Consider the following 13595-nt stretch of genomic DNA (forward strand, 5'->3'; position numbering starts at 1 on the left):
GTCCCAAACTATAACTTGCCCTCATTTACTCATAATACTAAACGCTATACTATTTCCTGATTCTGTCGGAGCAAAAAATAAAAGTGAAATATATAAATAAATAAATAAATAAAATATGATAATAATAATAATAATAATAATAATAATAATAATAATAATAGTAATAATATTCAAGGACTTCCGCAGCTTCCTTCGCTGAGAATGGCAGGATTTTTTTCTCATTCATCCTTTTTTTTTTTTGTTTTATTCGTGAAAATCTTGGAGTACTGGAGTGTCTTAGAGTATTGGAGTGTCTTGGAGTATTGGAGTGTCTTGGAGTACTGAAGCAGATTATTGGAGTGCAGGGGAGGGTGACTTTCGACCTAGTACCAAGAATGTGATAAAAAAAATGAAAAAAAAAAAAAAAAAATCACATCCCTAGAGTAGTAACCCCTTCTGGAACGAAAATAAGATATGAAAGAAAACGGGTGTAGAGAGAGAGAGAGAGAGATTATGGACCAGCGAACAGTGTACAGTATATAGTTCCATAATTTTTCCAAGAATTATGAAACCTTTACACAACATTCCGATGAAAAGAGAAAATATATGAATTAAAACAAAACTATCAAAAATCTAGGTCACAGGGAAAGGTCAGAATCCTAGGTCACGGGGAAAGGTCAAAGGTCAAGGTCATACGGCACAGATTGGGTCAAAAATGTGATGGAGGAGTTATGGGTTTGGGAAAAATGGAGTGATTCGATTTGGAGTACCTGATTCGTCCTTAACCCTGTCGATGGTAAGGGGTGTAGCGCTCTCTGGATACTGTTTATTTATTTATTTACTACTACTACTACTACTACTACTATTGCCTTACCTCTTCCCCCTGCAGACAGCGATGGAGGAGGGGTCAGGGCAGGAGAATGGCACATCGCCGGAGCCATCTCAGGAAATCAGCAGGTGAGTGACATCAACACACGTTACACTGACGTCATCACCAATCTCCCACTGACATCATACACCTTACACTGACGTCATAATTACACCTCCACTGATATCATTGCCACACCTTACACTGACGTCATCACTACACCATACACTGAAATCATCACTATATCCAACACTGACATCATATACCTTACCCTGACGTCATCACTACATGTCAAACTATCCTATACTCGTACCTCACATTGACATCACCTCTCACGCTGACATCATTACCACATTTTACACTAACATCATCACTCCACCTTACACGGACACCACCGTACTTGACATTCACAACTTCAGATGTTACACCATTCTATATATATATATATATATATATATATATATATATATATATATATATATATATATACCTAGGCTGCTTCCCCCAAGGAAAGGGAGGTAGCCGAGACAGGACGACACACTCTCCATTTACTCATCCATTCAAACACATTCATTCACATCTTAGCCTCAAAGGGGAGAACGGACAGATCCTCACCGCACCACACCGCACAAGGGTCAACTGCGCAATGCAATCAGTGACATCCGCAGCAGGGCCCGACAGCAGAACTGGTTTACCCCTGCCACATCATAACAGACCCATCCCCTTACCCGCACCTGACCTGACTAGCTGATCAGACCAAATGCGGGAGAATATCCCCTCAGGGCTGCGTCATCACTTATTTATTCACAATTTCTCTCCATTTATTTCTGTCACGCACAGCCACTCTTCCTTGCTCAACAGACATCCCTCTCGCATCCAGCGCTCTCTTCACACTGTCCATCCATCCTATTCGTGGTCTTCCTCTCAGCCTTACACCTCTCACATCAGATCTAGTTATCTTTTTCACCAATCGCTCATTATCCATTCTCTCCATATGCCCAAACCATCGCAACACCCTCTGCTCAACTCTACCAGCCATCTCCCGAACAACTCCAGTTCTCCTTCGCACTTCATCATTTCGCACCCGATCCATACGCGTCACTCCACACATACTCCTCAGACATCTCATCTCCATTACATTCAAACTTTTCCTCTCTGCTACACCCATATTCCATGTTTCAGCCCCATATAATGCAGTCGGTACCACAACACCCTCATACAGCCTTCTCTTTACATCCATTCTAAGCAAAGGACATTTAAACACTGTTTTCATTCCTCCCAGCACCTTTCCTACTTCATTTATTCTAAACTTCACTTCTGCATCTATTCTTCCATCCACAGCAACATGTGACCCTAGATATTTAAAACAATCTACCTCCTCAAGCAACTCACCATTCAAAACTATATTCATCCCCCTACCATCTATCAACCTCGTACACTTCATCACTTTACTCTTATTCTCATTTACTTTCAAATTCCTCCTTTCACACACACTTCCACACTCCTCTACCAACTGTCTCAATCTCTCCTCTGAATCAGTCACCAGTGCAGTATCATCCGCAAACAGCAGCTGCTTCAGATTCCAATCTCCACCATCAACATTTACCAGACTCAGACCACCTAAAACTCTTGCATTCACCTCCCTTACAACACCATCCATGTAAATATTAAACAACCAAGGCGACATCACACATCCCTGTCGCAGCCCCACTCTCACGGGAAACCAATCACTCACAGCATTTCCCACTCTTACACATGCTCTACTATTTACATAAAAACTTTTCACCCCTTTTAGTAACCTACCATCAAGTCCATACAATCTTAAAACAGTCCACAAAGCCTCCCTATCAATTCTATCATACGCTTTCTCTAAATCCATAAATGCCCAAAACACATCCTTGCCTTTCGCTAAATACTTTTCACACACTTGTCTCACAGCAAACACCTGATCAACGCATCCCCTCCCTCTCCTGAAGCCACACTGCTCATCACTAATCACTCCCTCTGTACCCTCTCTAACTCTCATAATTAACACTATCATACACCTTACCTACAACACTCAACAGACTTATACCCCTAAAGCTAGTACATTCATACTTATCACCCTTGCCTTTATACAACGGGACCACACAAGCACTTGCCCAGTCAATTGGCACCATACCTTTCTCAAAGCACACATTCAACAATCTTACTAACCAGTCAACAATAGTCACTCCACCACCCTTCAGGCATTCCACAGCACACCCATCCATACCTGCAGCTTTCCCTGTTTTCATCTTCTTTACTGCCTTCTCCACTTCCTCCTTCGTGATCAAAGAATCATTCAACTCTCCCAACACATTTATTCCTTGCACCCTTCCATCCTCCACAATCTCAGCCACTCTTTCCTCCTCTACATTTAACAATCTTTCAAAATACTCTGCCCATCTCTTCCTTACTGCATCATTCTCAATTAACATCCTTCCATCCTCTGCTTTTACTCGTTCTTCCTTCCCAGACTCTCCCTTTCGCACCCTTTTCACCTCCTTCCAAAACATTTTCTTATTCTGTTGAAAATTCTCTGTCAGCCGCCTACCCCACCTCTCATCTGCTGCCACTTTAGCATCACGCACAGCCCTTCTCGCTCTATTCCTCTTTTCCTTATACCTTTCATATGACATCTCATCCTTCCTCTGCAGCCACACTTCATATGCACGTCTCTTCTCGGCCACAGCCATACTTACTTCCTCGCACCACCATTCACTTCCTTTTCTTACACCACCACCCACACGTCTCACACCACACCTCTTCTGCATGCCCCACCACAGCACTCGTAAACAACTGCCATTCCTCCTCCCCGCTGCCATTTTTCCGATCTTTCACTGCGTTCCACTCATCTTTCAATTTCTCCTGATACTCTATCTTTTTCTCTCTTTTATCCAACTCACACACTTTCAAAACCTCCCTGCCACACCTAACCCTCCTAGCTCTCACCCATCTCTTACCTACTCTTAACTTTCCCTCCACCAGGTAGTGGTCAGACATACCTCCACCCTCCCCTCTTAGAACTCTCACATCCAACAATCTTCCTATTACATTCCTAGAAACAACCGCATAGTCCATCAAAGCTCTATCAACAACCCTTCCACCCTCCTGTATATATATATATATATATATATATATATATATATATATATATATATATATATATATATATATATATATATATGTGTGTGTGTGTGTGTGTGTGTGTGTGTGTGTGTGCCCGTTTAATTTAGTTTTTCCTTTACACATTCCTTAGAGAAATGAGATAATAGTTATGAAACAAATAATAAAATGTATATGAAAAAAATAGCCTGACGGTAATATAAAGCTGCATTCTAAATGACAGAGAGAGAGAGAGAGAGAGAGAGAGAGAGAGAGAGAGAGAGAGAGAGAGAGAGGGCGGAATAATATATAATCTTCCGTATAACACCCCACCCTCTCCACCCTTTTAGTCAACTCCGCAAGTCTTCAGAAGAACTGCTGCAGGAGATATACAACCTCTCCGCACAACTGCTGCTGGAGAGGTAAGGGCACCGCCTAGACACTCCAATTATTATCTTTTATCACTGGGAGGGTGGTAGAGACAGAAACCTTCACGCGGTGGTACTGATACGAACGGGTTTCTTCACTGCTTGGTTACTACAAACGTCCCTAAACTCCCTATCTATCCTCCCTAAATGCAAGATGGTAGATTGTAGGATATGGGTAGTTTCAGCCTGCAGTCCACTGGGTTCACGCTTCGGATATCCATGGAGCCACCACAACATCAGTAACATATTTGAAAATAGGACTGAAATGATGATGATGATGATGATGATGGAGATAATGGGGTATAATTATGATTAAGATTATGATGGAAATAAAAGGGTTAATATTGATGATGATAACGCTGAAGATGATGGTGACCGCAAATAAAAATAAGTATTGATGATGATGATGATGATGATGATGATGATGATAATGATGAACTACGCTCCCAAACTTAAATGTTGAGCTGAAACCGAGAGACCTTTCATAAACGCTGAAATGAGTTTGTTATTTCCTAGTGTTATTTTCACCAATTTATTTAGTGCCTAATAATTACACTGCCGAATGGGAATTACATATTGACTGTGCTGTGAGGTTGACCGTGACATAAAAGGATGATTATAACCCTTTCAATGTAATATTTTCACTGTACCCCTTTCACCGTACCCCTTTCACCGTACCCCTTTCACTGTACCCCTTTCACTATAATCCTTTCACTGTTACCCTTTCACCGTAACATCTTCACTATACACCTTTTACTGTTACCCTTTCACTGTAACATTTTCACTGTACCCCTTTCACTGTACCCGTTTCACTGTACCCCTTTCACTGTAACATTTTCACTGTACCCCTTTCACTAAACCTCTTTCACTGCATCCCTTTGAGTGTAACCCTTTCACCGTAACCCTTTCACTGTACCCCTCACCATAACCCTTTCAATTTAACCCTTTCACCGTAACCCTTTCACTGTACCCCTTTCACCGTAATCCTTTCACTATGCCCCTTTCACCGTAACCCTTTCACTGTAACCCTTACACCGTAACCCTTTCACTGTAACTCTCACCGTGACCCTTTCACTGTAACCCTTTCACCGTAACGCTTTCACCGTAACTCTTCAGGTGTTCTCTAATACTGTCTGAGCTGAGCCAGACGATTTTATGCACGTTTGCCCATATTCTGGTCGGGTAAGGAAGCTCCCTGACACCTCCTCTTTAGCGATTTATTTTTTGCTGTAGCTGGTTAGTATCCATTCGTACGTTGTTATGCAGAGTATGGCGATGTCTGAAGCATTTATGTAACACAGAAGAGGTGAGCAAGGTGTAGGAAGAAAAATAAATCGCTTTGGAAAGATCAAGTTGCTGATGGCTCCTTTCCTCGTCTCTCCTGGGAAAAAGATGATGTTTCTTCCTGTTTCTTTTTTGTCTCGCCTGGGGAAAAAAAAATCAAGTCTGTATGTCCCTTTCCTTGTCTCTCCTGGGAAAAAGATTAAGTCTCTGTATGTCCCTTTCCTTGTCTCTCCTGGGAAAAAGATTAAGTTTCTGATAGCTCCTTGACTCTCCTGGGAAAAAGATAAAGTTTCTGTAGTCTCCTTTTTTTGTCTCTCCTGGAAAAAAGATCGTTTCTATTTTTTTTTTTTTTTTTTTTTTTACCTCCTGGGAAAGCTAAAGGTTCTCCATGTTCCTTTCCTAGTCTCTCCTGGGAAAAAAATCGCAGTTACGACCGGGGCTTGATCATGTGTGTCTGAGGGATCTGGGCACAGGAAAGTAGCTACGTGTCAAAAAAATAAATAAAAATATATATATATATATATATATATATATATATATATATATATATATATATATATATATATATACAAAATGTCTCCATATTGAAAAAATTAACTCCTTGAATCCGATGGTGTATTATGTCTTCTTCCTGCTGCCTCCAGACTATTTTATTCAGCATAGGGGAGATTTTTCGGGCTGGAGGGGGTTGGTGTAGTCCTCGTTAGTCTCTTCCCTCCTACGCTGAATAAAATCGTCTGAAAGTTGCAAGAAGAAGGAGAAAAAATATATACAGAACAGTGGCTTCAAAGTAAAAAAAAAAAAGTTAAAGGAAGAAAATAATCCTACTTACGTCTTTGCAATGTAGTCTTTATCGCTGCATAGAACTGCGTCCATTTTCTTTTTAGTGTCACTCAGTTCTGGCAGATTTATTTATTTTATGAGAGATTTCGAGCGGGGAAGGCGCGAAGTAAGGGGAGGAGGGAGTGGATGTAAACTTCATTAACCCCTTCATGTCCAGAGGGCTTTCCCAAGAGTATATTTGGAGATAAAAATACTGAAATAAAAATGACGTGCTTACAGGGGTGACATCGGAAAATCAAATATCAGGGTTCGATATCTGGGGTGACGTGACCGCAGTGAAATTCCGTAACGAAGGGTCAAAACAGTAGTATCTTTTTCTTCCATCTTTTTCTTTTTATATACCATTTTCTTAACCTGTTCAGCATGACAGTCATTTTTAAGGATATTTTAGTCCATCTTTTTCTTTTTGCCCCTCATGCCATTTTCTTAGTCATGAGGGTAAACTCTTCTAGTGTAATCTTTCTTTATTACCAAATTTTATTCAACACATGAGTGGCTTTTGTACTTGGAGTGGTTAGAGGTGGTCTTCATTACCCTCTTTACTAGCAAGAGAGGATGATGGAGAGGGACGCCTTCATGTGGTGGCACTGATAGAACTGGGTGGTTCCACAACCCGGTTATACAAACGTCCCTCAGCTTCCCCCCCCCCAAAAAAAAAAAAAAAAAAGATGGACTGCAGAAGCGCAATTTCAATCTGCAGGCCAACGGGTTTACCTTTGCGTGCTGTGGGACTCCAGCTACTACTGCTAATCCCAGTAGTAGTGGTTGCAGTAGTAGCAGTAACAATAACAACAACGACAATACTAATGCTACTACTAATAATAATATGGATGTGAGACTATGGTGTGGCATGAAAACGAAAAGTCAGGAGTGAGAGCAGCAGAGATGGAACTGTTGAGGAATGTGTGTCGAGTTCAGAGAGTGGATAGGATACGGAATGATGTGATTCGTGAAAGATGTGGAGTGAGGAAATGTGTGGACACTGGACACCAGAATCGAAGAGCGTGTACTGAGATGGTATAGTCATGCAGAGAGAATGGATAACAATAGAGTGGTGAAAAGGGTATATCTGAGCAAATCTGAAGGAGGGAGGAGGCGAGGTAGGCCACGGAGAAGGTGGAGGGATATGGTGGATGAGTGTGTGAGGAAGAGGTGTGGAAGCCGGCGAGGCTAGGGAACTGACAAGAGATCGAGCTGGCTGGATGAATGTTGTGAGAAGTGCATGATCAAGGATTTGGCTCCGCTTTTTAACGTAACAACGTCTGGATTGACTCTTTCAGATACGATTATGTGAAGCTACAGAATGTGGTGAATGTTTTTGGCATATCAGATAGAGCCAGGATTCCGAGGACTTGAATGATGAGTGAATGGAAGCGTGGCCCATTGGACTGGGCAAACTTGGGCTGTCTGGACGTTACTACTCCTCACCCTGCCCAAGGATGAGAAAGGAGGTCCGGATGAATAATAATAATAATAATAGTAATAATAACAACAACAACAGTAATAATAATAATAATAACAATATTAATAATAACACTGATGTGAAGGAGTTAACTGCTTCAGCCACAGGACGTAACTTAATCTCATTCTTGCTGTTCCCACACAATTTTATATAGCCTTAGATTTATTTATTTATTTATTTAACGGAGTGGTTACATAGAGAATTCGTTTGCTCCTTCGGTACGAGAGGCCTTTCCTAGGTCGAATATAAACGTTTTAAGTTAGCAAGAATAAGAATAGTGGTCTTCTGTTTGAATGGGTTGTTGTTGTGGTGGTGGTTGTTGTTGTGGTGGTGGTTGTTGTTGTGGTGGTGGTTGTTGTTGTGGTGGTGGTGATGATGATGGTGGGTGTGGTGGTGGTGGTTGTAGTCGTGGTTGTGGTGGTGATGGTGGTGTGGTGGTGGTGGTGATGCTTGTGGTGGTGATGGTTGATGTGGTAATGGTGGTGGTTGTATTGGTGGTTGTGGTGGTGATGGCTGTGGTTCCTGGTTCATCATAAACGTGAACCTGGTAGACTGCAGGCTTAAGTCCCCCTTCTCCTGCAACCCACCATCTCCATTCAGGGGATAGGGAAGCAGCTGAGGGACCTTTGCACAACCTGGCACTTGAGTCTCACACAAACATCAGTGCCACCACATGGAGGCGTCCCCGTCCACACCGGGCTAAATCGGGCTATCAAATGTGCTGCTTGAGTATGCCTGGACGTGACCTCTGTGCATCACGCGACGAGGGGGTAGCGTGTCAGGGCCAAAACAACACTAAGAGGAAGAAACCGTACAGCCTTCATGATTAAAACTGAGTGCACAGGGGTATGGGTACTGCCGAGCCCCTTATTTATGGATGTAAATTTTAGAAAACCCTTGGGGCCTGGAATTTTATATATTTTTTCGCGGCGGTAATGATGTCAAATTCGTGCGTCCAACCAAACATCCAGAGAAAACGACGATTCCTAATATTCCAAGGGAGTCTCATGTAAATGTAAAAAGGTAAATTTAAAAATGGACAAAAGTAAAAATGTACTGGGAATGGTTAAATTACATGCCACTTCCTATAATAAAACTCAGCAACGAGGGTGAAAGGTTAGGCTGTCTTTACTTATCGTGTCTTTGATTATTGATGGGAAATATGCGAGGGGGAGGGCACTCTCTCAAGTTTAATAATGGGGAAATGGAGAGAGAGAGAGATGAACGCAGCGAGCATGTATGTAATTCACCGGGTCGGTCAGGATCACTTGATGGTCGTGATCGTCAGCTTTTACCCTCCCGGAAGGGAGCTGAGAGCTCATATAGTCCGATCTAAGGGCAAGGCTGTGACCTTCACACACGCACACACCCGTCCCCTTGCTCAAGGGGGACAGTAACCACCCACTTCGTCAGTGAAACTTTTCGCAACCTGAGCGAGGCGCGAACTCCCGTCCACCAGTTGGCAAGCGAGAGCGTTACCACTGCACCAGCGAGCGGTGTATGTATGTGTATGTATGTATGTGTGTGTGTGTGTGTGTGTGTCTAAGGCTTAGGATGAACACCTATCGACTACGCGAGACTCAATAAGGCAGAACTGAATTTTCCAAGCCACAAGCTTCGCCAAAAATCCAACTTCCAACCATTGAATTTACGATCCAAGTCCCCAATTCCACTGCTGGCGAACTGAGACGAGGGGAAAACAAACTACTCCTGACAGTCTGACCGGCAAATTTAGAAAGGGGAGATAGAGAGCGATGGGGTGCGGAATGGTAGTGGTAGGGAGGCGGTTCAATGGGAAGGGTATGGAATGGGAGTGGATGGGGAAGGGAAGGGACAGGTATGACGGATGAGGAGTGGTGGGGATTGTGGGAGGGGTGTGGTGGGGATTGTGGGAGGGGTATGGTTGAGGGGAGAAGTGTGGTAGAGTGATTTGGGGAGAGGAGGGATGTGGTGGAATGGGTTTAGTAGGGATGGAAGGGAGGGGTGTGGTGGAGCAGAGAGGTATAGAGAATGGGAGGGGTAAGGTGGTGGGGGGTAGGGTGTGGGTGTAAGGGTATGGAAGGGGTGAGGCTAATCTGTTTTCTGTCACACCACACCATGAGAGTAATGGCGAAGGAAAAGCTGAATACGATAAGGCGTTAAGAGAGCGAGGAAAATTATTACTGATACACCCAAGACTCAGTTCAATTTCTTGCCTTATGCTGCATCCTGTGAGGGGTGGACTGCGCTATTCTGACGGCAAACACTTGTGCATGAATCTAAAACAAGAAAAGTAATGTTAAAAGAGGAAATAATAAAGGATATGTGCAGAAATAATTACAGTTCGTTCGTCCGTTCGTTCAAAGATTCCCTGCACCTATAGTGCAGGCCGGGCCATACATTAGCCCGGTCAGTGCGGTATGGGCTGGTTAAAAAACAGTAAGTGGGGAGGACAGGACCTGAGGATTGCCCAGCACACACGTCCTGTCTCCTGACTGGCTTTATGGTGTGTGTGAAATTACAGTTATACAGTGCATCATCTGTTTAAGTAAATTCTACGCGTTTGTGTTTTTATTATTACATTACTGCATCACTGAGGGTTATTTCGCCCCGTAAATGCTGTATTATTACTATTTATCCTATGCTACTCTTCCAGCTTAGCCTTGAACGACACCTTTGTACTGGGTGGCAAATATAAGATCGTAATTAAAAATGTAACGAGGACCGCAAAATAAAATCAGCTCACTTGCAACGAGGATGAACAGGCTGCAGACATGGGTATGGGTTTTGATCTAATAGGAACATGAACTGAACAAGCATAAAAGAACGACACCCAGACATTGGATAAACATGATTTCAGAATGAGCTTACCTTATGAATGAACACAATGGACGTAATTTCAGTATTCTTGTAGCATTCTACGCGTCAACATCGCATCATCACTAACAGTCAACGCCAGTGCCATCAACACTATCCCTCCCTTGCGCACTGTTTTTATATCACTGTACAACACACACACTGATCATAATTTTTGTATAATGCCTTCCTCTCACTGTGCACTCCCTCACCGCACCGTACACTGTATTATCACTTCACTGTACGCAATATAAACACAGTATAAAGTCCTTCCATCGTCCCGTACGCATGTCAACACAAACAGACCCTCCAGACAAAACATCACCACTAAACCTACGCCAGACACCGTGACGAACCTTTCGAAGTCTCGTTTACTGCGATTTTTGGTATATTAACGAGTGTATGAGGCAGCGGTAAGAGAAATGTTATGTCTAAAAATGTTAAAGTACCGTATACAAGCTTAGTAATTATGCGATATATCACATACAATTAAATACACACGCAGTTCAATACACAATGATACAGACTTCTAAATATTGTCAAACGTAGTCCCCTTCGGAGCTTGAAACACTTTTACCAGATTTACGTAAAAATAATCACGTGACAAATTACTTCGAAAATAATATTATGAAAGTTTATATATTTCTCAGAACGTATGATTTCCAAGTAAACTCCGAAGATATAATTGCCAGAACAAAGATTTCACAGCTATAAAAAGTGATTCTGTTGATACCGTGGCGTGTGGTTCTGCCTCGGGAATGACTCGCACTGAACGAATCTCCGAAACACGAATCACTGGGACTGCTTCAGACAAATTTCTTTTCTGAGAGTTTCGTATTTCTAACAAGTTTCATTCTGCGAGTTCTACAGATGTTAGTGTTCAGGGTATAAAACACACACACACACACACACACACACACACACACACACACACACACACACACACACACACACACACACACACACACACATTTATCTACCCATCCATCTATCTGTCTATCTACCTACCCATCTATATATGTTACAGGGAATTTGTGTAACCAGTGATTTCATAAGATCTCTAGGGAATTCTTGAAATGAGTTTAGATTAGGATGGGTTACATAAAGTTAGGTTAATTTAGGCTGCAGTTAGGTTAGGCTGGGATAATCTAGGCTGTATAAGTTAGGTTAGGCTAGGTTAGTTAGGTTGGGTTAGGTTAATTTAGATGAACGGTTAACGTAACTTAGCATTCATGAAAATTGACCTAACCCAACCCAACCTTACTAACCTAGCCTAATATAACCTACTGTAAACTTAACATAGATTATCCCAGCCTAACCTGACCGCAGCATAAATTAACCTAACCGTAATTAACCCAACCTAATTTAAACGTATTTCACGAATTCCCTAGGAACTTCACGAAATTACTGGTGACACAAATTCCCTCTAACGTATTTTTTCGATTCAGTTAACAACCTAAATCAGGACAGGGAACAGAAACATGAACGATACCCATAGCATTTTTTTTTCCCTCGCTTCCGTATTTTCCTCCCGCTTCCTGTTATTGCAGAGTCCAGTCTCAGTTAGCCAAAGAAAATTGTACAGTGTGTGTCAGACGTTCAGGTGTGGTCAGTGCACAGCGGCTTGATTTTTCACGGCGACTGCGTCCTTTTTTTTCGTTTTAGTTTCCTGTCTCGAGACCAGATTCAGCAAAGGACAATGAGAGAGAGAGAGAGAGAGAGAGAGAGAGAGAGAGAGAGAGAGAGAGAGAGAGAGAGAGAGAGAGGACTAAAATAGAGTCTTAATTAACCCCGTCAGCCATATCCTGCAGAAATAAACATATTATATTTATACAAGTCTATTGGTTCAGTTTCCATCGGTTCTCTTATAAAGGCTGACGTTCAACCATTGTTCTGTTTTAAGGTTTCCGACAAAATACTTGAATAACAGCTGTAATATGACTCAATGTCTATTACATCCGTGCTCACGCAACGAGAGGTGGGTGATGTTTTACTCGACGTGTGTGTTTGTATGTGTGTGTGTGTGTGTGTGTGTGTGTGTGTGTGTGTGTGTGTGTGTGTGTGTGTGTGTGTGTGTGTGTATCCGATTTTGATCCAACTTGGTGGAAATGTTAAGGGTAAGGCAAGAGTAATGGGACATGGTATAAAAATGATCAATAAAAAGGTCGTAGTCATAAGATAAGGCCAATAGTCAAGGTCACTGACAGGCCAGCTCAAACAGATTCCATTTTGAGCCGATTTATACCAAACTTGGTGGACGTGTTGAGGGTAAGACAAGAAAAATACAGTTCAGTTTTAAGAACATTCAGTCAAAATTCAGGAGTACAAAACAAGTTAAAAGTCCGGCCCATGTGTGTCTATGAACTAAGTAACTAACTCACTTTTTATATGATTTAGACCAAACTTTGTGGAAAGGTTAAGGGTCATCCAACTGATTGATCTGCTGTGTTTTAGAGTAATAGGTCGAAGTTCAAGGTCACACATCAAGGTCAACGTAAACACTTTTTTATCTGATGAAGGTAACACTTTGTGGGAATGTTCAGGGTAAAACAAGGATGAAGGAATTCAGTTTGAGCTTAATCCGTCAAATGTCAAGATCAGAGAGTAAAATCAAAACAATATAGGACCCTAACTGAAACTGGGTCAGTCTAGGTGGAAGGGCTGGATGGACGCCAAGGATGAGGAGATGCGATCCTGAGAGCAGTAAAAATTCAGGGTCACAGGAAAAGGTTAGTTCAGTTTAGATCCAGTTAGAGTAAATTTGTTTGAG

At 42.1% G+C, this 13595-nt stretch overlaps 1 protein-coding gene across 1 annotated transcript in view; it reads left to right on the plus strand.

Moving 5' to 3' along the window:
• The first annotated feature begins 874 nt into the window (after positions 1–874).
• Positions 875–13595, plus strand: part of LOC145417411 (putative ammonium transporter 2) — a 32970-nt gene continuing 20249 nt past the window's right edge. The window contains exons 1-2 of the mRNA XM_080286092.1: positions 875–936; positions 4324–4395. Of these exons, the coding sequence (XP_080142218.1) occupies positions 875–936; positions 4324–4395 (134 nt within the window). The remainder of the gene's footprint in view (positions 937–4323; positions 4396–13595) is intronic.

Source organism: Coenobita brevimanus, chromosome 110, assembly GCF_032717465.1.
Source record: "Coenobita brevimanus isolate Jiangsu-jjx chromosome 110, ASM3271746v2, whole genome shotgun sequence".
Lineage (NCBI taxonomy): Eukaryota > Metazoa > Arthropoda > Malacostraca > Decapoda > Coenobitidae > Coenobita > Coenobita brevimanus.